We start from the raw sequence: 27,905 nt of genomic DNA on the forward strand, positions 1-27,905 counted from the left end.
TATTACATAAAATAGTTAAAAACAATGAACTAATCAGTCTTGATCTACTGGCCGTATCATAAGAAAAATGTAAACAGCGCGAACATAGCAAATTACTATGTCCGGTCACTTAATCATTGTAGCCTACACAAACTACAAATCTTCTACATAAACATTCATATTTTTTTTAAAATAAAATCCTGAAAATCCAGAGATAGCAAAAGTTGAAATGATAACTTAAATTCAAATAGCCTTACCTATGTGTTTGCTTGCTAACGATTTAAGTAATCATTAGCTAACTTTAATATCACATAAATACTCCAATCAAATATAACGAAGCAATCGCCAACAACATAAAAACATTGTTTAAATCCATTATTTTTTATGAAGTCTTACCTTGACTTTACTTTGTGCAGTTTTCAACCGTCAAATCTCCAGCCGATCCTCTCTGCTGTTTAGGCGCCTTTCCGCGCCTACTTTTAAATTTAAAGGGCCGGAAATAGGAATTCGAACCAGTTTGAATTCTATTAAATAATGATCTCTAATAAAGTTAGCTGAAGCCTATAACATGATAATAATAATAAAATAAAAATACAAAATGTTTGAAAAGTTAATAGCCTAATATCAAATCAAATAATATCAAAAAACAATGTTCTCATTGCAGTTTTATGCTGTGCTGATTTACCCATTCATAATTTAATTTATCAATTAATAATATGACAGGCTATTTTTACTAATAAAAAAGTCATTTATAAATCTAAATGTCAATATTCAGTTAAAATGTAAGACAAAATAAATATTTTTATTAATGTTTGTTTTGTAATGTTTTATTTATTAGTTTATTCATTCATTCATTTATGTACTTATTACAATATCAGGGTCACTTAAGCAGTTTATAAAATGACACTGCCTGCTTACATTGTTAATCCTGCATTTAATTCAACCAATCATATTTGAGTGACAAGTTTACAGTTTATGTCAAGTTTATGCATACAACCAGGGTTTTGTGCCGGTTATCATTTACTTTAAGGATAATGGGTTGGGTTAGGTTTAGGGTAGCATTAGGACTAACTTGTCCTTGGGATATTGTTACAAGTTCAACAAAACATGGACAGTGGAATATGTTCTGCTTGAAACCATGGCAAAGATTTTAACATACAGCAGCTCAAAATGTCACTCTACTAAATATATGTTCCAAGACCATAGTTCACTAATTTTAACTATGTTGTACACATTTCTCAATCAGACAATTTACTTACAGTACATGTACAGCATAACTGACTGTAAGAGCTGTAATAGTGCACATCTGTGTTTCTGCTCTACAGTACAGACACACATACGTGCTGTGTTTTCATGTTTTATGGGGACCATGCAGAGACATAATGGTTTTTATACTGTACAAACTGCATAACCTATCCCTCTACATTAAACCTACCCATCACAGAAAACTTTCTACAATTTACATTTTCCAAAAATATCATTTATTATTACCCCCCTTCCCCATTTATTGTACATCCCCCCTCCCCTAGCCCTAAACCTACCCACCACACACAACTTTCTGCATGTTTTGAATTAAAAAAAAGAAAAAAGTTTTGTATGTTTTTAACCCATTTGGTTGTAATGCAAATGTCATTATAGATATTTGTGTCCTCACAAACCACATATACCTGTATACACAAACACACCAATAAAGTTATGTTAAAAAAACCTGAAATATCTGCCTTCTCCAGATTAGCCTGTACAATTAAGTGTTGCATCCTACATCAAATATCCCTGAAAAGTATTAATGATATATTTTCAGCTCCATTTTTAGCTATACATTTAAATTAACCAGTTTTAAAAGGTGCTCCATACAAAGCCAGAAGTAGCCTAGTTTTTTTATGATATTTAGAGCATATTTGCTGTGTCAACTGTACCAAATATTTACCAACATTGGACCTAATTGTTATGAACTATTAACATGCTTACTGTTCCATTTTTGAGCTTACACCCTGGTTAGCCAGTGCTGACTGTGCCATACATATGCCAAATGTGGTCCAAAGTTGGAGTAATGGAGTACAGTTGAGTTCACATTCAGAATCGCCAGTGATTACACTCTGTCATCTTTGCCAAAACTGGTCCAGATATGTTTTAAGATATCTGGGCCACATTTGCTGCATTATATGTGGGCCAGTTTAGGCTTACATCCTGGTTAGCCAGTGCTGACTGTGCCGTACATTAGCCAAATGTGGTCCAAAGTTGAAATAATGTATCTGGGCCATATTTGTTATGCCATTTGTGGGCCACTTTAGGTTCACATTCAGAATTGCCAGTGACTACTGTCCCACAATTTTGCCAAAACTGGCCCAGATAAGATTAAAGATAACTGGGCCACATTTGCTGCATTATATGTGGGCCAGTTTAGGCTTACATCCTGGTTAGCCAGTGCTGACTGTGCCGTACATTAGCCAAATGTGGTCCAAAGTTGAAATAATGTATCTGGGCCATATTTGTTATGCCATCTGTGGGCCACTTTAGGTTCACATTCAGAATTGCCAGTGACTACTGTCCCACAATTTTGCCAAAACTGGCCCAGATAAGATTAAAGATAACTGGGCCACATTTGCTGCATTATATGTGGGCCAGTTTAGGCTTACATCCTGGTTAGCCAGTGCTGACTGTGCCGTACATTAGCCAAATGTGGTCCAAAGTTGAAATAATGTATCTGGGCCATATTTATTATGCCATTTGTGGGCCACTTAAGGTTCACATTCAGATTTCCCAGTTATTACTGTCCCACAATTTAGCCAAAACTGGCCCAGATATGTTTTAAGATAACTGGGCCACATTTGCTGCATTATATGTGGGCCAGTTTAGGCTTACATCCTGGTTAGCCAGTGCTGACTGTGCCGTACATTAGCCAAATGTGGTCCAAAGTTGAAATAATGTATCTGGCCCATAGTTGTTATGCCATTTGTGGCCCACTTTAGGTTCACATTCAGAATCGTCAGTGATTACACTCCGTAATCTTTGCCAAAACTGGCCCAGATATGTTTTAAGAATAACTGGGCCACATTTTCTGCATTATATGTGGGCCAGTTTAGGCTTACACTCTGGTTAGCCAGTGCTGACTGTGCCGTACATTAACCAAATGTGGTCCAAAGTTGAAGTAATGTATCTGGCCCATAGTTGTTATGCCATTTGTGGGCCACTTTAGGTTCACATTCAGAATCGCCAGTGATTACACTCCGTCATCTTTGCCAAAACTGGCCCAGATATGTTTTAAGCTAACTGGGCCACATTTGCTGCATTATATGGGGGCCAGTTTAGGCTTACATCCTGGTTAGCCAGTGCTGACTGTGCCGTACATTAGCCAAATGTGGTCCAAAGTTGAAATAATGTATCTGGCCCATAGTTGTTATGCCATTTGTGGGCCACTTTAGGTTCACATTCAGAATCGCCAGTGATTACACTCCGTCATCTTTGCCAAAACTGGCCCAGATAAGTTTAAAGATAACTGGGCCACATTTGCTGCATTATACAGTATGTGGGCCAGTTTAGGCTTACACCCTGCTAGCCAGTGCTGACTGTGCCGTACATTAACCAAATGTGGTCCAAAGTTGAAGTAATGTATCTGGGCCATATTTGTTATGCCATTTGTGGGCCACTTTAGGTTCACATTCAGAATCGCCAGTGTTTACTTTCCACATCTTTGCCAAAACTGGCCCAGTTGTGTTTTAAGCTAACTGGGCCACATTTGCTGCATTATATGTGGGCCAGTTTAGGCTTACACCCTGCTAGCCAGTGCTGACTGTGCCGTACATTAGCCAAATGTGGTCCAAAGTTGAAGTAATGTATCTGGGCCATATTTGTTATGCCATGTCTGGGCCACTTAAGGTTCACATTCAGAATCGCTAGTGTTTACTTTCCACATCTTTGCCAAAACTGGCCCAGTTGTGTTTTAAGATAACTGGGCCACATTTGCTGCAGCATATGTGGGCCATATTTGGTTTAAAGCCAGATTAGCCATTATTGATTGTGCCACATTTTTGCCAAAGATGGCCCACATTTGGTTTGCGATATTTGGCCCATATTCATTATTTATCACACGGGCCACTTCAGGCTCACATTCAGATTACACATTGCCGTAAGTGCCGCATCTTTGCCTAAAAAGGCCCACATGCAATTTGAAATATTTGGGCCATTTTTGCCATGTTACATGTGGGCCACTTAAGGCTCACATACATTTTGTCCGGGCCATAAGAAGGCCTGTAGTGCCACACCATTGCCTAAAGTGGCCCACATCCGTTTGCTATCTGGGTTGTAGCCCTTTGCCGTCTCTGGGGATGCCTTGTTGTGACTTCGAGCCTCAGGATGTGCAACCACGGACAGTGCCTGAGCGAGAGGATCCTGTGGCTCTGCCTCCGGCCTCTGATCACTTCGCTTCATCTCTGCCCATCGACCTGTCGGCTCCATCTTGGCTCCTCCCACCTTTGGCTCCACTAGAGACCCTGGGCCTTGTGGCTCCACCGGGTTCCCTCGCCCCACCGGCTTCCCCTTGGTCAGTAGTCACCGGTGTTAATTTTATTAATGAAAACTATGACAAAAAATGTTTGTTGACGACCTTTTTGTCCATGACTAAAACTAGACGATGAGAGATGACACCAATGTCATTAAACAATAACTGTGTCGAAATCAACACAATATCGTTGACGAGACTGCAATGTAGCTAAAAGTCAAAAAACTTTACCAAAACCACTCTTTTGAAATTACATTTTGTTTTTGTCGACTAAAAGAGACAAGACATCACAGACTGTTTTTACGAATTTACGGTTGCCAGATTTCCAGAATCTAAACCCTCCTATCAGTTTTCTGTTAAAAGAACAGGTTTTACTTAATCTTTACAATATGGCAACCATGCACGCACACTCTCTCTACATTGAGAAAGAAGCGTGGATGATCTGAAAACACAGACAAGTAAGCTGGAGTTCAGCGATCTTCATTTGAGATTTTCTGCTTAAATTAAAGTGTCATAAAGTGTTGGATATTGCGCTGCTCGTTTGCTGACTAAATCTGCGACCGAAGTGTAGGCTGATATATCCAGCAGTGGCTCTCAACCTGACATACGTGAACAAAATGTTTGGTTTTGCAGCTCATTTAATTCTACTCCACCTTAAAATAACATTAAAACTGAGCATGTATGAATGTCCACACAATTTCAAATGTGACATTGATTTTATACAACAGTTCAACAAACAAAAGGTAATTTTAAGTGATGTACTTTTTAAACTTTTTAAACAGTATTTACAGTATTATTTTGCAACGAAAACCACAGCAGAACTGCAGCACACAAGCTGTGTTTCATGAACGAATCAACAATGATTCAATGACTCATTCATAAATACAGCTGCTTGCTTTGATACTGAAAGAATGAATGACTCGATGATTCACTCGATGATTCACTCATAAAAACAGTGACTTACCGCCACCTATTGGAGGTTTTAATGTAATATTTAAAAGAATCACTTTGTTTTTATCATCATTTATCATTTTATTTAAAGCATTATTTATTTTATAAAGGTATAAAGGTAAAAAAAAAAAAAAAAAATGCATTGGAAAAATCAATTTAAACGGGCAAATATTGTCCCTAAATGGAAAAGGTGTCTAAGTGGAAAAGAGAGGATATGCGTTGATTCAAATTTTTCATAAGCTTAAATAAATTGGTCTAAAGAGAAAAATTATGACTATTTTGTATAAAGACTACATATAAAATAGCTAGCAAAATTAATGTTGGTAATTGGAGTTTGACTAAAAGTAATGAAACTAAAACTTGACAAAACTGCAACGACTTTTCTTCAACTAAAACTAGACTAAAATATGAAAGACAAAAATGACAAAAAATGTGACTAAGACTAAAGACCATTTTCGTCTGAAGATAATGACTAAGACTAAATCAAAAATGGCTGCCAAAATTAACACTGGTAATCACTTTACTTCCGTCCGCTGCGCTCTGTCCCTCCATCCCTACGGCAACAGCGGGTTTCTCCTTCCCTTTGGGTATGAGGACTTTTAAACCCCTACCAATCTCAATGACTTTAACGCTCCTCTAAGAGCATGTGCTTAATTGTCTCACGGTCTCGTTTGAGGTATAGAGCAGATCACGCCTTTTCTGCTGCAGCATCTGAATGAACTATAAAATCTTCAAATATGGACACTTTCAAGAGTGGTTTAAAAACTTTCTTTTGCCTGGCTTTTGAAGAAGAACACACAAAAAAAGACTTAAATACGGGGCTTTTAACTACTTAGTAACCCTAGGTAACAAATAACCATGGATTAAACCAACAAAGAAACTAAATGCAAAGAACCAAACTAAACAGAACATAAATGTGACATAACTTCCCTGTTGGATTGTGTGTATTGGTGAGAGGCCCGGGAGAAGAAGCTGAGTACAACATAGGCAGTCTCAGTCCAAAGTGGTTTTATTTTCACCAACTGTTTCTCCAAAAGTGCTTCACTCAAAATACAAAATAACCAAAAATAAATTAAACAATATTTTACAAAACAAAATACAAAAGAAATTAACATACCATAAGAAAAAAAAAAACATGTTGAGAGCAGCAAAACTAGGCACTAGACATTGCCTAGAGGCACAAACTTATGAAAATGTAGTCTCTCTTCAGACCTACACATTTTACCAGCGTTTTGGCTTCACATGCTACCACCTTACGTAGACACACAGTAACAATTACTGAATAGGTGATCTTCCTGCCAAACACTAACGGAATATACCAACTATTGGGGGTAGATTAACACTTATGGCTGGAATAAAACATCACAATTCCACCCCTTGCCATAAATACACATTCAAACATATAATTACATTCTCAAATATCATCATTGATCAAATATTAACAATACATATACCAAACTATATTATTACCACTTCAAAGCACTTATGTCTATCCCTGTCCTGATAAATGGTAAAACCACTAATTAAAGGAGAAATTCAGGACATCCCAGTCATCAGAACCCACCCCTCAAACCTTTCTTGTATTCAATTACAAAACACACTTTGAACACTAGACATTGATATTGTCTTCATATACAAATCACATCAAAACCGTGACACAAAGTATACACTAAAGAAATCAATATACACAATAACACCATAATCTGATGCTCCTGTTATGACAACCTCCAAGTTCATCATCAAATCCCCCTCCAAGTAGTACACTTAGGTGATGGGAGGGGGTGATGATGACCATAACAGGGTTGGAAAGAAGGGCCAGAACCCCCGAGAAGAAGAGTCTATTGGGGAGTTGGAGGAGGAAGAGATCATGGCAGAATCAGCAGAGTAGAATTGTGGAGCCAGATTGACTAAAGGCCCATGGCAGAGCCTTTGGACGTGTGGACCAGGGTTATGTCATTGGGCCGGAGGGCCGAGGTGGAGCCAGGGGATTCGAGAACCAAGGCAGAGATTGGGGCTTGGAAGACCGAGGTGGAGCCAGAAGGAGCAAAGATGATGGTGGAGCCAAATGAGTGGAAGAACCAGAAGCAGCCACAGGCCAGGAATTCCACAGCAAAACCAGGGTCATGATGAACAAAGGCAGAGATCGTAGCATCAGGGACCCCAGTGGAGCTGTAGGAATGATAGGCCACAGTGGAGCAGAGGGAGTGAGGAGCCATAGAGGAACTGATGAGGCAGAGTCCTGGGCTTGGAGGGTTGAGGTGGAGCAAAAGGGTCAAAGCTCTGAAGACTCCACTCTAAAGACCATCATATTTGGGTGACCAGGAGCCAGCAGATCAGAAGGATTGAGGCGGAGTCTGAGGGCTGAGCGGAACCAGCGGTGTGGGTGGAACCAGAGAGCCAGATGAAATCAGCGGAATGTCCAGTTAGCCTGGGAGGACCAGGGGGGAAAAGAGACCTGTCTCTTCAGAAAATTTGGACTAAACTGCTCAATTCATGTGGATTAGTTTTACGATCTCTTTATGAATGTTTTAAGGTGTCAAAGTGGTAGTTGTGTAGACTGTCAACGGAGGGACTGAAATCTCTCAGATTTCATTAAAAAGATTTTCACTTCTGTTCCAAAGAAGAACAGAAGTCTTATGGGTTTGGAACAACACGAGGTTGAGTAAATGATGACAATTTTCATTTTTGGGTGAACTAACCCTTTAATGAATAAATAAGTAACTATAGGGTAACAAATGACTAGGGACTAAACCAACAACAACAAAAACAAATACGAAGAACCAAACTAAACAGAACATAAATGTGACAGTCTCTTTTATATAATACTTTGTTAAAATGTTATTTAAACTTCTTGGTGCCAGCTTTCTCTCTCCTACAGTATGTGAGATTTTGAAACACAAAAAAGTGAGATTAAATGAAAACAGAGAAAAGTTCAAGATTTTAAAGGTGCCCTACATTCAAAAATTGAATTTACCATGGCATAGTTGAATAACAAGAGTTCAGTACATGGAAATGACATACACTGAGTTTCAAACTCAATTGTTTCCTCCTTCTTATATAAATCTAATTTGTTTAAAAGACCTCCGAAGAACAGGCGAATCTTAACATAATACCGACTGTTACATAACAGTCGGAGTGTACGCCCCCAATATTTGCATATGCCAGCCCATGTTCCCAAAATTATGAAAGGCATTAGACAAGGGCAGCCAGTATTAACGTCTGGATCTGTGCACAGCTGAATCATCAGACTAGGTAAGCAAGCAAGAACAAAATGGCAGATGGAGCAATAATAACTGACATGATCCATGATATCATGATATTTTTAGTGATATTTGTAAATTGTATTTCTAAATGTTTCGTTAGCATGTTGCTAATGTACTGTTAAATGTGGTTAAAGTTACCATTGTTTATTACTGTATTCACGGAGACAAGAGCCATCGCTATTTTCATTTTTAAACACTTGCAGTCTGTATAATTCATAAACACAACTTCATTCTTTATAAATCTCTCCAACAGTGTGTAATGTTAGCTTTAGCTACAGAGTACTATCAAACTCATTCAGAATCAAATGTAATCATCCAAATAAATACTATACTCACATGATCCAATCCATGCATGCAGCATACACGACGAACATCTTGTAAAGATCCATTTGAGGGTTATATTAGCTGTGTGAACTTCGTAAATGCACTGTATTATAGAGTCGCGAGCTCGATGGGCAGGGAGCATGAGATTTAAAGGGCCAGCAGCCCCTGAATGTCACAGACACGCCAGGCTCCACCTCACCACAGTACCCACGCACCCAATCACCAGCTTATTAATCACCGCCACCTGCACCTCATTCACTCTGCAATCACCAGCACTACAAAGCCACCACTCTCACACACACTCACTGTCCGGTCTCGTTTGCACTACGCCATGTATATGCTTACCTTAAGGACTCCCCTTCAACATACTTACCTGCTCCAGCGATCTCCTTCATCTCCTTCGTCTCCTGGTCCCTTCGTGTGCTTACCCATCTGTGTGTGTGAGTGTCTCCAACGTCTCCCTCCATCTCAGCTCAACTCCTGGATCCACAAACCACACAAGGACAGTATTACTTTATATTCATCTCTCAAGAACCTGATAACAGCCATTACCACTCTGTGTTCCACATATTGTTCCAATAAACTCACCTGGATTGCTTTTATCTCTGCCTCCGTGTCTATATCATAACAGAAGACCGGACCTTAACAACTAACGGCATGAGTACAAACGATCCATTCCAGGAACTCGTGGACGTGCTGCGTCGAGCACTCACACCACAGCCCTCAACATCGTCATCCCACAACACGGCTGTCTCCGCACCCACCAGCACCACTCCTTCACCTGCATTCACCGCCAGTCCCATGGCCAAACCGGCGCCCTACTCTGGATCGGCGGAGGAATGCAGCGGATTTCTTCTCCAATGTGAGCTGGTCCTGGAGATGCAGCCGCACCTCTACACCACAGACACGGCTAAAATAGCGTTCATTATTTCACAACTGCAAGGGAAGGCTCTGCAATGGGCAGATTCGTTGTGGACCCAGAAAGGCCCAGTCGTCCAATCCTATTCGGCGTTCGTCTCCCACTTCCGGGAAGTATTCGGGAAACCTCTGACTGATTCCTCGACTGGTGAGAAACTTTATAATCTAAAGCAAAGAAACCTATCTGTTAACGAATATGCCTTGCAGTTTCGAACGCTAGCCGCCACCAGCGGATGGAACGAGCAAGCCCTCATCACCACGTTCCGTCAGGGGCTGGAACCCTCCGTGCGGCTGCATCTCGCTGCATACGAGGACTCCATGGGATTAGAACGCTTCATCCAACTCGCCATCCGCGTGGGGTCCCGTATGCAGTCGTGCATTCAAGAACACCAGGGCCAGTCATCCACCACTAACCTCCTCCGTCGGTCCGAACCCGTCAGCTCCCCAGAACCAGCCAACGAACCCATGCAAATTGATCACTCTCGCCTCACCCCTAACGAAAGACAAAGAAGGCTGGCCCTGAATCTCTGTCTCTATTGCGGAACAATGGGGCATAATCTCTCCACATGCCCAATCCGTCCTCCTCGACCCGTGGTGAGTGCAATATTTCCCTCCATTCAGAAAATGAAACCACTCACTACAACTGTAACTCTTACTGCTGCTAACATCTCTGTTCCAGTGGTGGCGCTCCTTGATTCAGGGTCAGCCGGAAACTTCATCTCAGGCACCCTCTGTAGACAACTCAACCTTAAGATCTCTCCTTCACCGACGAGCTATCAAATCCACTCCATCACGGGCAAACCCCTAAGCCGCAGACACATCCGTCACTGCGTGGGTCCACTACAACTCAGCATCGGTATCCTGCACACTGAACACATCCATTTGCTGGTTCTGGAGGAATCCACCGCTGACGTGGTTCTAGGGCGCCCGTGGCTGGAACAACACAACCCCAACATCTCCTGGCGCACGGGCGAAGTCCTGAAGTGGGGCGATCACTGCTTCCCAGACTGCTTCCCAGCGCTTCCTGTTCCTAAATCTCCACTCTCCAAGTCTCTTCTCGTGAATGCCACGTCCATCGAGAGCCCTGTTGAGAAGCGCTCGGTGGATGTTCCCCCTGACTACGCCCCCTTCAGCGGACGTCTTCTGCCCGCAACGCGCCTCCAAGCTTCCTCCACACCGGCCATGGGACTGCGCCATCGATCTGCTGCCGGGTGAACCAGTGCCCAGGGGACGCATATACCCCCTGTCCATACCGGAGGAGAAGGCCATGGAGGAATACATCAAGGAGGCACTCGAACAAGGTTACATCCGCCCGTCTACTTCCCCTGCTGCTTCAAGCTTCTTCTTCGTGGCAAGAAGGACGGAGGCTTGAGGCCATGCATCGATTACCGTGCACTCAACAAGATCACCATCAAGTTCCGATACCCACTTCCCCTCGTCCCAGCGGCCCTGGAACATCTCCGCGGTGCCACTGTGTTCACCAAGTTGGACCTCCGCAGCGCGTATAACCTCATCCGGATACGTGAGGGGGACGAGTGGAAGACCGCCTTCGTCACGCCCACTGGACACTACGAGTACCTCGTGATGCCGTATGGCCTGGTCAACGCCCCCTCCGTATTCCAGGATTTCATCCACGAGGTGCTCCGGGAGTTTCTCCATAAGTCCGTTCTGGTTTATATAGATGACATCCTCATCTACTCCCGGAGCTTGGCCGAACATCGCCACCACGTTGCGGAGGTCCTCCAGCGCTTACGGCAGTTCCATCTCTTCCTCAAGGCTGAAAAATGCTCATTCCACCAACCCTCCGTCCAGTTCCTGGGGTACGTGATTGATCACAGTGGCATCCGGATGGACGAGGGGAAGGTCTCCGCCATACAGTCCTGGCCCACTCCTACCACCATCAAAGAACTCCAAAGATTCCTAGGTTTCTCCAATTTCTATCGCCGGTTCATCAAAAACTACAGCACAATCGTCAGTCCACTCACCAACCTCCTCCGTCACCAGCCCAAGTCTCTGTCCTGGTCTCCATTAGCCACCGACGCCTTTGAGACCCTGAAGAAGGCCTTCACCACCGCTCCCCTCCTCGTCCACCCTAACCCGGACCTCCCGTTCATAGTAGAGGTGGACGCATCTACCACCGGAGTGGGAGCGGTCCTTTCACAGCAGCAGGGGACACCAAGTAGACTCCATCCATGCGCCTTCTTCTCCCGCAAGCTCAACCCGGCGGAGGTCAACTACGACATCGGTGACCGCGAACTCCTGGCCGTCAAGCTTGCCCTTGAGGAGTGGAGGCATTGGTTGGAGGAGCTACTCACCCATTTCAAGTCCTCACTGATCACAAGAATCTCGAATATCTGAAGGCCGCAAAGAGACTCAATCCTCGCCAAGCTCGCTGGGCTATGTTCTTCTCTAGATTCAACTTCTCCATCTCCTACCGTCCTGGTTCAAAGAATACGAAGGCTGACGCCTTATCTCGCCTCTATGCTCCTGAGGAAAAGCCCGAAAAACCTGATACTATTCTGCCGGAGTCCATCTTCGTGAGCCCCATCCAGTGGTCCGAAGAAACCATTCCTTCCGCCAATGCCTCCACACGCACTCCGCCGGGTTGCCCACCGGGCTTGCAGTACATCACACGGACACGTCGCACTCCACTCCTGCACAACGTTCACTCTTCACTTGGCACTGGTCACCCGGGGGTCAAGGAGACCCTCTCGTTGCTCAAACAACGCTTCTGGTGGCCCAACATGGCCAACGACGTCAGGAGGTACGTGCAGGGCTGCAGGAGTGTGCCATCTCCAAGAGCCCACGCCATCTTCCCACCGGCAAGCTCTTTCCTCTGCCCGTTCCTGAGAGACCCTGGTCACACCTGGGAGTGGACTTCGTCACCGATCTCCCCGAGTCTGACGGTCACACATGCATCCTGGTGGTGGTGGACCGCTTCTCAAAGTCCTGCCGTCTGATACCCCTGGAGGGTCTACCTACCGCCATGGCCACCGCAGAACTAATGTTTAATCATGTTTTTCGCTATTATGGATTACCTGAAGACATCGTCTCCGACAGAGGACCCCAGTTTGTCTCACACGTCTGGAAAGCCTTCTTCTCCCTCCTGGGTGTGACCGTCAGCCTATCGTCTGGATACCATCCTCAGTCGAACGGGCAGACGGAACGGAAGATCCAGGAGATCGGCCGCTTCCTGCGTACCTTCTGTCACGGCCACCAGAACTCCTGGAACCAGTACCTGGGTTGGGCCGAGTACGCACAAAACTCTCTCCGCCAAGCCTCAACGGGACTAACACCCTTCCAGTGCGTACTCGGCTACCAACCCCCGATGTTCCCCTGGGACGGGGAACCCTCCAACGTTCCGGCAGTCGACTACTGGTTCCGGGAGAGCGAGAGGGTGTGGGACTCAGCTCACCACCAGCTGCAGAGGGCCCTGCGCAGACGCAAGATGGCAGCCGACCTTCGACGCTCCGAGGCTCCTGTCTACCAGCCGGGGCAGAAGGTCTGGCTGTCCACCCGGGACATCAGGATGCGTCTGCCCTGCAAAAAGCTGAGTCCCCGCTTCATTGGCCCGTTCACCATCCTTCGGCAGATCAACCCCGTCACCTATCGTCTCCAACTCCCGGCACAGTATAGTAGAATCCATCCTACATTTCACGTGTCTCTACTTAAACCTCACCACCCTTCTGTTGTTCCCTCCACAGAGCCTGACGTGGCAGCCGCCGAGCCCCCTTCCACTTCTCCTAGAAGACGGCACAGCCTACGTGGTCCACGAGATCTTGGATTCCCGGCGCCGTGGTGGTAAACTCGAATACCTCGTGGACTGGGAGGACTATGGTCCCGAGGAACGCTCATGGATTCCCAGGAACGATATCCTTGATCCTCTTCTGTTACAGAACTTCCATACCAACCATCCAGACAGACCTGCCCCACGACCCAGGGGAAGACCACCACGACGTCGGGGTCCGCGGCCCTCAGGAGCGGGCCGTGGGAGGGGGTACTGTCCTGAGACATGCCAGGCTCCACCTCACCACAGTACCCACGCACCCAATCACCAGCTTATTAATCACCGCCACCTGCACCTCATTCACTCTGCAATCACCAGCACTACAAAGCCACCACTCTCACACACACTCACTGTCCGGTCTCGTTTGCACTACGCCATGTATATGCTTACCTTAAGGACTCCCCTTCAACATACTTACCTGCTCCAGCGATCTCCTTCATCTCCTTCGTCTCCTGGTCCCTTCGTGTGCTTACCCATCTGTGTGTGTGAGTGTCTCCAACGTCTCCCTCCATCTCAGCTCAACTCCTGGATCCACAAACCACACAAGGACAGTATTACTTTATATTCATCTCTCAAGAACCTGATAACAGCCATTACCACTCTGTGTTCCACATATTGTTCCAATAAACTCACCTGGATTGCTTTTATCTCTGCCTCCGTGTCTATATCATAACACTGAATCGGTGCATAGTTAATGATGCCCCAAAATATGCAGTTAAAAAAATTAATTAAAAAAAATCTATGGGGTATTTTGAGCTGAAACTTCACAGACACATTCAGGGGACACCTTAGACTTATATTACATCTTGTAAAAAAACGTTCAATGGCACCTTTAATGCAAGCAACGGTCTCACCAACAACATAGTTAATTTGGATGAGAGTTGCATTTATTTGAGTTAAATGACTTTTGATAACCTAACAGATTAGAGGAGAAATAATGCATGTGCTGGGTGTTCTCAGAGATAGGCCAGCAAACAAAGCATGACCACAGGCACGATACTTCCTTAGGCTAACTTTTGTGCTGAGCATTCATGGCATAAGCTGACATCAGTGAAAAGGAGGACAGGCCAGGAGCGTGAATTATAATACGTTTCCCATTTTATTCCTTCCCAGTGGCTAAAAGAAGTGGATGGACTATTCGGACACAATGCCTCACTTAGCAACAGTAGATAATTCATTAGACAGATGCTATTATATAAGGGATTTTATAAAGCATTGGATAATGTAAGGATAAAGCATGAGGATAATGTCACTTAAATGTATATAATTTGACTATTTATTAATTAGTGGTTTGTAAAACAGTGGTGAATTCTTTCTTTTTTCCTTTTTTTTTTTTTTTTTTTTTGTCTGTTTCAACAGAGATTTCACATGAGGACATCTAAAGGCTGTCTATGGTACTAGAATACAATTTGCTCAATTTGACGTTTCCTCCCATAAATAGCAGCTGTCGCTAAAATTTTGTCACTCTACCTGATGATATAACACTACCTGATTACAGATATATGACATCTGTAAGCTGTAGATGGCGATTGGTAGCCTACATCACGTGGAATTATCATGCTCTTCTTTTTCTCATGCTGTGAGGCATGACAGCTTCCTGTGGTCGCATCACCTCTCTCTCTCTCTCTCTCTCTCTCTCTCTCTCTGCTAGCACACATATGTGCTATTTACACTCAACCAAATTAATTGTCATTTATGGACATGTTAAATAATAATTATCAGAATCTTCACATCAGTTCATTAAAATACAATAAAAAACACAGCATAAAAAAACAAAAAAAACAAAAAAAAAACATTTATAATGTGAGGTAGGGCTCCAAGAGTCAGCCTCTTCGTCTCATGAACCCCTTACACCAACTTAACCCCCCCTCCCCCCCCCCAAAAATAAAAATATAATAATAATAAATAAGTACATTAAATAATGTACAATTTAAAATAAAAATTATAAAAACAGCACAGATAAAAGGAAAAGGAATACTAAATAACAAATAGATCAATAGAGGGTTAGGTCAAAGAAAGAATGTATTATCTTAATATTAAGTGCCTTTAATATAGGCCTATATTAACTTTAACAACATAACCGAAATCGAAATTCAGCTTCTAAATTGCGATTGGATAAATCGCGTTCAAAGACACTAAAATCGCACATTTTATATTAGTTGCTTGGAAACCGCCTCCATTACAAAAGTTTTGTTTATTCCCTTTTATTGAATAATGGTGTATTGTTAAAGGCTAATACTATGTTAATAATCTATTAATATTATTATTAAAAGAAAAACGTAAATTCCGACGCTATAATGCATGAATGGATGTTTTAAGACGTTTGCTTGGTATTTTAATATTATCTAGTTTTATTAATAGAAGCATGTGAGCTGGTTCCATCATCTCTACCACGCATGTGTTGTAGTGTGCTGCAGCGACGAGCATCAGATCGGCTTTCACACAATTCATCTGCATCCACACTTTTCCCAGTTATACAGGACCCGGATTGATCGCATTTATCTTTTGCATGTATTTCCAGTCGTCTGCCAAAATTTCAATATAGCAGGAAACTCGCCTTCATTAGGTGTGTGCGCGTGTTTTGTTGTTTTTGTGACGGCTTGTATTGCATCGCATCGCAGCCACGGCTCTGAGACGCCAAAGCCAGCGCGATCTGCTATGTGTAACAGCGAGGAAAGGCAGTGAATACAGGGACACAATCTATCTGTGTGAAGAGAGAGCAAGATGGTGATCATGGCTTCTTTTCATTTTTCCTCTAAATGCCTCAATGCGATGGCCATCCCTGCGATCACACTCAAGCTATTTCTGTGGGCTTTTCTAATCGCCTATCTTCCTTTGAGGTAAGAATATCATACGTGTTGACGAATTTAACACGTTATTGTGTTATGATACGCAAACGTTACATGGGCTCGTGTGTTTGGAGTGTGTGCGATGATTGGTGCTGCTCTATTTCCCATGGATTGCTTTAATCTGTTTTCTGTTTGGCTTGGTGAGTCTAGAAATATATGTTTTTCACATAGTCGTATGTGACAAAATATATATATATATATATATATATATATATATATATATATATATATATATATATATATATATATATATATATATATAGGCTATTAATATATATGTATGGTATTAGGCGAACTATACACCACCGTATAGTTATAATAATTTATAATATTTAAATAATATTTATATAATGACATTATTTATTGACAAGAGGTGTGTCATGATCCAAACAGCCATTAAACAGAATCTGAGAAACAGGATATGAGACTTTTTCCTCTATTAGCAATACATGCAATTTCTCATTGTATACAGTCAGAGGGGTAAAGTTCAAAGCCTTGTCATGTACATGACGCCATTTCAGTTCAGACATTTGTTTAAGAAGATTTAAGTCAGCGATTGACTCCTCCTCTCCACCTGCTGTTGAAGAATCAGGGATAATTCTGGCCTAACAGCCTGAGCTTGGACATGTACCACAAATAATAAACTTATCAAAGTTTTGATATGAATAGAGATTATCAGGGGTTTAATGGGTTTTACCTGTCATGTAGCCTACTTATTATTGAGATTGGGATTGAAATCTTGTGGTTCCCTTCTATAATGCTATACTTGTAATAATAATAATTTTGAAATGAATCTCTATATTTAGCTATATATTTAGTATGTACCATTGGCCTAATCTAACCCCAGTAGGCACGTAATATTAAAAAGCACTGTAGGTTTAAATTTTTCTTTTGCAGAAGAGTCTCAAATGGGGGTAAAGAGTGAGATCAGAACTATTGAGGGGCCGATCACCCCTGAAGGCCCCCATAATTTTGACAGAGGGAGACTCCCCATCCCGGACCCCTAATTCTACAAATGGGGACCAATTAAATATACTGTCCAGGGGTTCCAAGCAACATCACATCTGTTTGGTGAAAGGAAAAGTCACAAATTATTAATCTGAGGCTAAAGGCGCACAGGAGTAAAAGGCGCAATTGACTTTATTCTGTTTTAAATCACTAGATGGCACAAAAATTCAGCTCAGCACTTTTCTTGACAACCGATTTTGACAATGTACGTGGAAATTTGGCCGATCTTTGACGCGATCATGGACAGCAACGCAAAGTTGATCCAACAATTTTTTTTTTAAATGTTGTAGATTTATATAGCAAATGAGACTCAATAAAATTTACTATATTTTGAGGCAAAGGTCTTGTTAATGTTTTTCAGTTTTGTTTAAGGTAATTAAAGCAACAGTTTTTCAATAACAGAAATGTTATTGACAGAAATGTTATATGTAAAAGAATGGTATTTGGGGTAAAAGGCGCCCCTGCTGTTGGGGTTAAAGGCACAATAATTAATGTGATAATAAACAGCTGCTGACTTTTCCATTTGTTGACATGACATGGTAAGATTCAGATGGAAAATATCACATTTTAAGTTGGGTGTCCACCTTAAAGAGATAATCACCATATATGTAATGAAACCATCATATTAAAAAATATGATATTACTTATCATATAATAAAATATATTTATTGTTACTACTGTAAATCTATATTAAATTATTGTGGGATCTCATTCAATGCTTTCTTTATTTTTATTTATTAAAATAATTTTGTTTCTGTATTTTTAAAACAAACATTTTAACGACAAAAAAAAAAAATAATCGAAATAAACAGAAAATAGTACAAACTTTGCATTTGTACTAAACTTTGAACAGACATTATTCAAAGCATATAATTTTAGCTAAAATATTTGTGTAAATACTTTGTGCCTTTTGCCCTATGCTGGTGAGCCTTTTACACCGTGCCCACCTTGCCTCATTATTGGCGGCTCCTGCCTCCTGTGTCAGTATCACACACATGCGTCGTGCTGATCTCGTGTACAGCGTCGGCCAACACTGAGTCTGTGTTCGGACGTAAACACAGAAGCCCGCACTGCATTCACTATGTCAATAGTTCAAACTGTTAAATAAAGTCGTTATTTTTGTTTTGTTTTTGCACACAAAAAGTATACTCGTCGCTTCATAACATTAAGGTTGAACCTCTGCAGTCACATGGTCTTGGTTACATGGTCTTTAATACCTTTCTGGACCTCAAAAGGTGCAATGATGTTGCTGTCTATGTGTGGTTCAGATACTCTTGGATTTCATCAAAAATATCTTAGTGCTCAGAAGATGAACGAAGTTCTTACGGGCATGGAACGACATGAGGCTGAGTACTTAAAGGGTTAGTTCACCCAAAAATGAAAATTTGTATACTCACCCTTAGGGCTGGGTATCGTTCGAAAATTGTCGATACCGAGACGATACCGATACCTTGACTTCGATACCGATACCTAAACGATACCTTTTTCGATACCAATTTTATAAAATCGGTTTAAACAAGATTACATAACCTCAAAAAAAATATTTGGTTTTATATTTTAATTTTGTTTACTTTTTTCAGACTCAAAGACTCATCTCCTGAGCCACTGCGGGGAATAAAAAAAGCACAAATTAACTAAATTTACCCAACACAATAAATCAGTGCAAATAGTTTTAATAAAGTTTAGTTTTCAATGCAAAAATTCAGTATGTGAGGCTCTTTTATAAATCACTCAGCAATTGTTCTTCTTCAAAAAATTAATTATTATTAACAAGATCAAAGCGGAAGTAAGAGTGACGCAAGTTCGTTGAAATAAGAGTTCTGTGTCTTTATTAAAATCAACACATTAATGATTCATCTCTCATCCACCCGCAATTAATTTGAATGTTATTTTTTTATTACTTGGCCCGACCCACAGATTATCCGCAGTATCAGGAGGACGCTGATACCTCTTTTTCAGCAGAATTGTTCGCGTTCTGGAGCCAGAGGCAGAGCCTGTGCTCGTGCAGGTGAACGAGCCTGTCACGAACCGGTCGCGTGTTTCCATAGACTTGAGGGAAGAACGCTGATGTAAAGCTGCTGTGTGTTGTACCTGTCCATAACTAGACTACAAAAACATTGCGCGTTCCGCTGTTTCTGCAGGCAGTGCGACACTTTTGTTTTATGTTAACAGTATTATCTGTAGTGAACCGGCTGCTCACATAAACAGCCGTTTCTCACCCGTCCATTCGGAGATAAACTGAAAACGAAACCGTTGATTCACTCGCCCTCTCGCACATAGGGTCTCTCTCGCGCGTATAGTTTTATATATTTAGATATACATAATAATGTAGCGCAACGTTACTTGCTCCTCAACGAGACAGCGAAAGCATTTCTCCGCCCCTCTACTCGGCTCCATTCTGAGGTACCGAAATTTGGTACCGAATGACAAGACACTTTTCGATACTCGATAGTATCGAGGCAGTTAGATCGGTACCTAAAAAGTATCGAGTTCGGTACCCAGCCCTACTCACCCTGTAGTGCAAGTCGACTTATGCGCAGTATGCGTATGGTCGTCTGGTGGAAGCTAGTAATTTTAGATTATAACATCTTAAATATGGATATTTTTCTTACAAAAACCCATCGCTTCACTTCAGAAGGCCTTAATTAATCGCCTGGAGCCGTATGGATTACTTTTATGATGGATGGATGCATGTGTAAAACCTTTAGCCCCGTTGTACCCCATTTATTTAAAATAAAGTAACTGAATAAAGCACCCTTTATTTCCATTTCGATTGATTTTTGCAGGCTAATATACTGACAAATTGAAAGTGTTAAATGGAAAAATGAACAAATATTAAGTCAGTTATTTCTATTTTGAAATATATATATAGGTTTAAGTCCGATCTCTTACCATAACATGTTTCTATTGTACGCCCAATCCAGTTTCACATAGGGCATTCAAAGGATCCTATCCCAATTATTGATTGGGAAAGGCCAGTCAGACCTTGTATACAATTATTGATGGATTCTAACTGTTAATACAGGAACTGTGCAGAAATTCAAATTGGTGTTAACAGTGCTGAAATCACTAATTGACAATTACTTACTGAAGGATTAGCACTGACAGTGCTTCTAATACTGTCACTCAGGGTTATCTCCCTAATCTTCATGAACTTTGAAACAGAATACTTTAGGTGTTCAACTATTTTTAAAACTAAACACTTTATGTAATGTTTAACTAATGAACCTTATTGTAATGTATTAACTAACAATGAACAATACATTTGTTACTGTATTTACTAATCTTCGTTAACGTTAGTTAATGAAAATACAGTTGTTTGTTGTTTGTTCATGTTAGTTCACAGTGCATTAACTAATGTTAACAAGATTTTAATAATGTATTAGTAAATGTTGAAATGAACAACAACAAAGATTAATAAATGATGTATAAGTGCAGTTCATTATTAGTTCATGTTAACTATTATTGTAAAGTGTTACAAGCAGATATCAACATTTCTCTGGAAAATATCTCTCTATAAGTAAATTGACTTTAGGAATTTATATATCCTTCAAGGATTTTAATCCTTATATTTTTCTGACCCATAAGGAATAGTCTAGATTCAAAAGCTGACAGTGGGTGACTGACACTGTGGCACTGGTGACACGTGTTGGCTGTACCCCAAGATTAAGTGATATTTTCATCTAGAGTTGCACCACAGGGATTAATACTGACTATAGTGGCATGATGAAAAGATTTTGATAGTACTGCCTTTGATAGTTCTCAGCATGCTGGTTTAAGAGCAAGACCCTTAGCAAGGCAGTGGCTTCAAAGTATCGTAAATAAACAAAGAACGCCGCAATGGAAAATCTGAAAAACTTCTGTTTGTGGTCAACATTTCAATCTCAGTAACCACAAACACAATGTTTTAGGTCAAACGGAGGGGAACAACTGAAAGAAACTGCCGTTCTGTCAGCTCCGCCCAATCCTGCAAAGCAAAACACTGTCACATATGGCTGTGCGATTAATCGTTAATGATTTTGATTTTGGCTTCCAACTATTATTAAAGATAATTGATGTAAAACGATGATTGTGCCACATTCAGTGGTGCGCTTTCGTTCCTCGTTATGCCATCCTTAGCATCCAAATCAGCCAAATAAGTGTGTTGTAAAATGCAGTCTACTGTTACTAAACTGCGGGACATGCCTGATATTACCCTAGTGGAAAAAAATACTAAAATGTATCTGAAATACATTTAATTTGTAAGTATACTACAAATACATTTACATATTTGTTTGCTTAATAAAAATACCCTGCAATTGTACTTTTGGTATACTAAACTAGTTAAAGTTTGCTGAATTGGACTAAAACTAATTTTGTACTTAATGCAATTTAATTGTGTGGAAGTGGTGCTGTGGTCCAACTAAAGATATACTTAAAGAGGTCACAAACTTTTTTTTTTTCCCACAATGTTTTTTTTATTTTTTATTATTATTATTATTATTTTTTTTTATAATGTTTCCTGAGGTGCACTTGTAATGTTAATATAATTTTAACATCAAAAAATAAATGGGTATTTATTTTAGTCCTATGATTTGAATGCTCTGTTTGAAGGAGCGTGTCTGCTGTGAGACTTCAATGAAAACACCCACTGCTGTGATTGGCTGAATATTTGCATATGAAATAAGTATTACATGTGGAATCCTCTTGAATACTTTTATCAAATTTTTACTATTACAGCTGACAGAGAGATTTGATTGCTTTCTGTAAATAATTTAATCAGTGTAAATAATAGATTTTTTTCATGCTACTAAGAGAAACACTGTGAAGTTGATCGTTTAGTCACTGGATTGATTTACTGATGCATAAACAGCTTTAAACGATTTTGAGAAAATCTGACTGAATTTAAATTTTGATGTAATTTATTTTGATGCGTATAAATTACACATCAGAAATCACTGATCACAGATCAGGCATTAGAATGAACATGGCTACTTACATGTTGCTTTGCTGTCGGGTCCATATTGTAAAAGTCTGTTTGCAAAGTCTGTGCCGAAATTGCGACTGAATCACCAAATAATCCACAGTGAAATGGTGGGGGGGGGGGGGGGGGTAAAAACATGCTTCCCTAGCATTAGGATCCTTTGGAAGGTAAAGTTGTTGATCTTGTGATGATCTTTTTTACACTGATACACTGATTCATTTGTGCTCTGATGCTTCATGAAGCAGTGTTTTGAAATCGGCCATCACTACATAAGTCATTATTTTGTTTTTCTGGCACACCAAAAATATTCTCGTCACATTTTTGGGTGAACTAACCCTTTAATATTAAGAAATGTGCATTGTGCAATAAAGAAATACTCCAAATAAAGTTTAATTATAATTTTATGTTAGTAAGTCTTACGTGATCTGTCAATAAATATGTTAAAGGTGCCCAAGAATGCTTTTCACAAGATGTGATATAAGTCTAAGGTGTCTCCTGAATGTGTCTGTGAAGTTTCAGCTCAAAATACCGATTTTGGGGCATCATTAACTATACACTGATTTTGGCAGCGCGCCGCCCCTTTAATTCGCCTGCTCCCTGCCACACGAGCTCTCGCCTATATTACAGTGCATTTACAAAGTTCACAAAGCTAATATAACCCTCAAATGGATCTTTACAAGATGTTCGTCATGCATGATGTATGCATGCTTCGAATTATGTGAGTAAAGTATTTATTTAGATGGTTACGTTTGATTCTGTATGAGTTTGAGGCTATGCTCTGTGGCTAACGGCTAATGCTACACTGTTGGAGAGATTTATAAAAAATGAAGTTGTGTTTATGAATTATACAGACTGCAAGTGTTAAAAATTAAAATAGCGACGGCTCTTGTCTCCGTGAATACAGTAAGAAACGATGGTAACTTTAACCACATTTAACAGTACGTTAGCAACATGCTAATGAAACATTTAGAAAGACAATTTACAAATATCACTAAAAATATCATGATATCATGGATCATGTCAGTTATTATTGGTCCATCTGCCTTTTTTCACTGTTGTTCTTGCTGGCTTACCTTGTCTGCACAGATCCAGACATTAATACTGGCTGCCCTTGTGTAATGCCTTGAACATGGGCTGGCATATATGCAAATATTGGGGTCATACATATTAATGATCCCGACTGTTACGTAACAGTCGGTGTTATGTTGAGATCCGCGTGTTTTCCAGAAGTCTTTTAAACAAATGAGATTTACATAAGAAGGAGGAAGCAATGGGGTTTGAATCTCAATGTATGTCTTTTCCATGTACTGAACTCTTGTTATTCAACTATGCCGAGGTAAATTCAAATTTTGATTCTAGGGCACCTTTAATGGATTTAGAGTATAGGCCTACTTGAAGTATGAAATAAATGTATTTTAAATAGATTTTGGTATAGGTTATTATTATTATTTTTTTACTAGGATGAAGTGTCATTAAAAGCGCATTAAGCTGTGAAAGAAACATTGTTCCCCAGGCAGTTTTCTTTGTGCATGCTCCGATATTACTGCTTCAGTCTGTGTCATTAATGTTAATCAAACAACAAAAGACAAGGATGAAATCTAATAAAATGTAAATTTAATGTACTGTATACAGTGTGGGAAGACTATGCTGTGTTATTTGACATTTAATTACTTTATTCAGTTTCTGTTGAAGGCTATTACTTATCTGAATACCATTTTTTATTATATCTTCCTGAAAAACTTAAAGCAATGTTTATTTAATTTGTATTTTTGTTCTGTTGTATTCATTTGTCCATTTTGTTTGTAATTAGTTTCTTTGTTCTTATTGTATTGCTGTTCCCTTTCGAGGGAACTCGCGCTGCGTCCGATAGGATCGCTTTGGGAATGCCCCTAGCGTGATTGTGTCTGATGCACGTCTGTCAACTAGTCCAATGGCGAGAGTGAACGTCACGGGCGGGTGACATCATGACCAGGAAAGGCGCTCATCCCAAAAGCAAACCGTTTCTAATAAATCATCTTCGCCAAGGGGCCTTCCCTTCTTTCCTGATCTACATGACGAGTTATCTAGATCATGGAAAAAGCCATACTCGTCAAGAATTTTCAGTCCTCAGGTCAATTACTATTCAGATATAAGAGGGCTGAAAGAGTATGGCTATGGGGCGGTGCCCCGGGTTGAACAGACGCTCGCGAGCTATCTGCGTCAAGCCACGGACTTATCTCTGAGAGCCACTAAAGAGACCACCAGAGCAATTGGGCGGTCTATGGCAGTCTTGGTTGTGACCGAGAGACACCTGTGGCTCAACCTGTCTGATATAAAAGAAAAAGACAGGGCCTTTCTCCTCGACGCTCCACTTGAGCCAACTGGCCTGTTCAGCGATGCTGTCAACTTGTTCGTAGACAGGTTTCAGGAGTCTAAGAAACAAGCATTCAAGAAATATCTTCCATGCCGCCATCCATCCTCTGGGGTTGCTGGGCGTGAGCAGCCCCAGCCATATAGCTCCTCATATAGAGCACAGCAAAAGGAGAGTGTTGCTTCTCTTGCTCCACCTCAAAGATACGGTGGAGTGACGGCACTCTCAGCCTAAGCCTTCAAAGCCGAAGACAGACCTGAGGGTCATGCTTCAGGCTAAGCATTCTCTGAGGAGAATAAAAATACAGTTAGAAAATCAGTTGGTTCCTGCCAGTAAGCTTCAGGTCACTGAAATGTATGTTCTCAATATACCAGAGGCCAGCTTCGAGAGGCTGGTTCCCTTAGTAGATTTTCTGGCAGAGTGGAAATCTCTCACAAATATCTCATGATGGGTCCTGCAGAGTATAGAAAAGGGTTACAAAATCCAGTTTTGGTGTCGCCCACCTCTATACTAAGGAGTGCTATAGACAATAGTGCATCCTGAGCAGGCTCTGGTATTGGAGCAAGATTTAAAGACCTTGCTAGCGAAGGAAGCTATAGAACGGGTCCCATTTACCAACAGAGAATCAGGGTTTTACAGCCGGTACTTCTTAGTTCCGAAAAAGGATGGGGGGTTGCGCCCTATTTTAGATCTGCATTATCTGAATCGTGCAGTACAAAGGCTAAAAACTGAAATCATGACTCAAATCAAATCCGAGGATTGGTTTGTCACAATAGATCTAAAGGACGCATACTTCCATGTCTCCATCATTCCACAGCACAGAAAGTTCCTGAGGTTTGCTTTCGGGGGCGAAGCGTACCTATTTCAGGTTCTTGCATTCGGCCTAGCTCTTTCACCCCCTCGCATCTCTGCTATTCTATCAGCTGTGAAAGAACTGAAGCTAGGCCAGTCACGCACTGTAAAACAGTTTCAGAGGCTGTTGGGTCTGATGGCAGCTGCATCCAACGTGATACCTTTTGGCCTGCTGTATATGAGACCCTTACAGTGGTGGCTCAGGACCAAAGGGTTTTCCCTGAGGGGGATCCCACTTCTCACCTTGGTTATATGTAAGAAATTTGGTTCCTGTCCCAGGGCCCTGTGTTAGGAGCTCACTATCGTCGAGTCACTCTCATGACGGACGCTTCTCTCACGGGCTGGGGAGTGGTAATGGAAGGCCGCTCAGCTCAGGGTCTTTGGAGGAGTCATCATCTTTTGTGGCACATAAATTGCCTGGAGATGATGGCAGTCTTCAATGTGTTGAAGTTTTTCCTCCTGGACCTGAGAGGCCATCATGTGCTTGTCCGGACAGACGACACGTCTCTTATATAAATCGACAGGGGGGTCTGCGTTCGCGCCCACTCTGCAAACTGGCACACCAGATCCTCCTGTGGTCTCTGGGGAAGATGCTCTCCTTGAGAGCAATCTATATTCCAGGGACCCAGAATATAGAGCAGACATCCTGTCGAGACAGGGGCTGAGGCCAGAGGAATGGAGACTTCACCCTGAGGTGGTGAAGCTCATATGGGAGATTTATGGCCAAGCGGAAGTGGATCTGTTTGCGTCTCAGGATACGACACACTGTACACTGTTGTTCTCCCTCACACATCCAGCTCCATGGCGAGGCTGCGTCTGTATGCATTTCCCCCAGTTGTTCTGCTCCCGGGAGTTCTGGAGAAAATTCTCCGGGAAGGGATATGTCTACTGCTAGTAGCACCTTGCTGGCCGAGTCGGATATTTGTGGAACTTTACTGATATCTAAAATTCTAAATAAGATGTTAAATAATTGTGATTTCAATATTGACCAAAATAATCGTGATTATGATTTTTGCCATAATCAAGCAGCTTTGAAGTGTAACTAAATAAGGTATTGCATTAAAAGAAATGTAGGCTTATTAGGCTGCATTGTGAATGCAACATTTTCATAAAAAATGTATGCATTTTGTGAATATGACATGCTCCTTTTTGAGTAATTTGACCCAGAAATATATTTTAAGTTTTATGCACTAAATTAAAAACTATAGCCTCCGCTTTCTACGTTTTTTTTAATCATTTTTGAGTCAATTAAATGTTTGTCATAAAAACGTCTCAGGTTATGTAACCCATTTCCCTGAGAGAGCCCGGGGTCAATTCATTTCAATAACAACATCCATGAATGTGTGTGGAAAGGGCCAAGCTGCTACAACACAAACAAGCAACAAATAAAGTCCCAAGAGACACACACTCTCTTTCTGCAGAGTGGGCCCTATTACCCAGGGACCAAACCCACTGCGTGTCCCACAGATATAGAGACACATGTTTTAGGATATCTTCCTGGAGGTAGGTTTACTTAACATATTTACTATTTATTTCTTACCTATGAAACTTATTTAAACTTTATATAAAATGTATGACCAAATATATATATATATATATATATATATGGAGCAAAGTGTTAAAATACATTTAATGTTAGAGACATTTAGCCTAAAATAAAAAATAAATAAATAAAACCTTACAAAAAAAAATAAAAAATGTACCATTTTATAATGAAGTTCTTTTATCTTGTTGGGTGACTTATTAAAAAACGTATTATTATTGAACTAATTTCAAGAAGATCTGAGCATTCGTTGAGGAGTTACAGGTTTTAAGGTACACTTGGTCACACCCACATTCTAAATTAGACTATTATAGCCATCCAAATACTAAAATGTATTTATTTTATTTATTTTTTTTTTTTTGATAACTATTGACCTAGAGTCCAGAGATTTGTACTACACTGGTTTTGTTGAGATTGATTGAAAAACCTCAGACTTGTTTGCAAAAGTAGAGGCAAAGTTGACAGCAGTGGTTCTTGAGGCAAAGTTTTTCAGAATGAGGAGATCTAACATATGATATCAATATTGTTTGTATGTGTGAAATGTTGCATGATATACAATCATTTACAGACCCATAAAATGAGATACCTGCTCCACTGGTTTGGTTCCGATTGGACGAAAA

General features: G+C 40.9%; 1 protein-coding gene across 1 annotated transcript in view; it reads left to right on the plus strand.

Annotated features, from left to right (window-relative positions):
* The first annotated feature begins 16,435 nt into the window (after window positions 1-16,435).
* Window positions 16,436-27,905, plus strand: part of gabrg2 (gamma-aminobutyric acid type A receptor subunit gamma2) — a 96,624-nt gene continuing 85,154 nt past the window's right edge. Inside the window, exon 1 of the mRNA XM_067375744.1 lies at window positions 16,436-16,560. Within this exon, the coding sequence (XP_067231845.1) occupies window positions 16,445-16,560 (116 nt within the window). The 5' untranslated portion in view covers window positions 16,436-16,444. The remainder of the gene's footprint in view (window positions 16,561-27,905) is intronic.

The sequence above is a fragment of the Chanodichthys erythropterus genome, chromosome 22, assembly GCF_024489055.1.
Source record: "Chanodichthys erythropterus isolate Z2021 chromosome 22, ASM2448905v1, whole genome shotgun sequence".
In the NCBI taxonomy this organism is placed as follows: Eukaryota; Metazoa; Chordata; class Actinopteri; order Cypriniformes; family Xenocyprididae; genus Chanodichthys; species Chanodichthys erythropterus.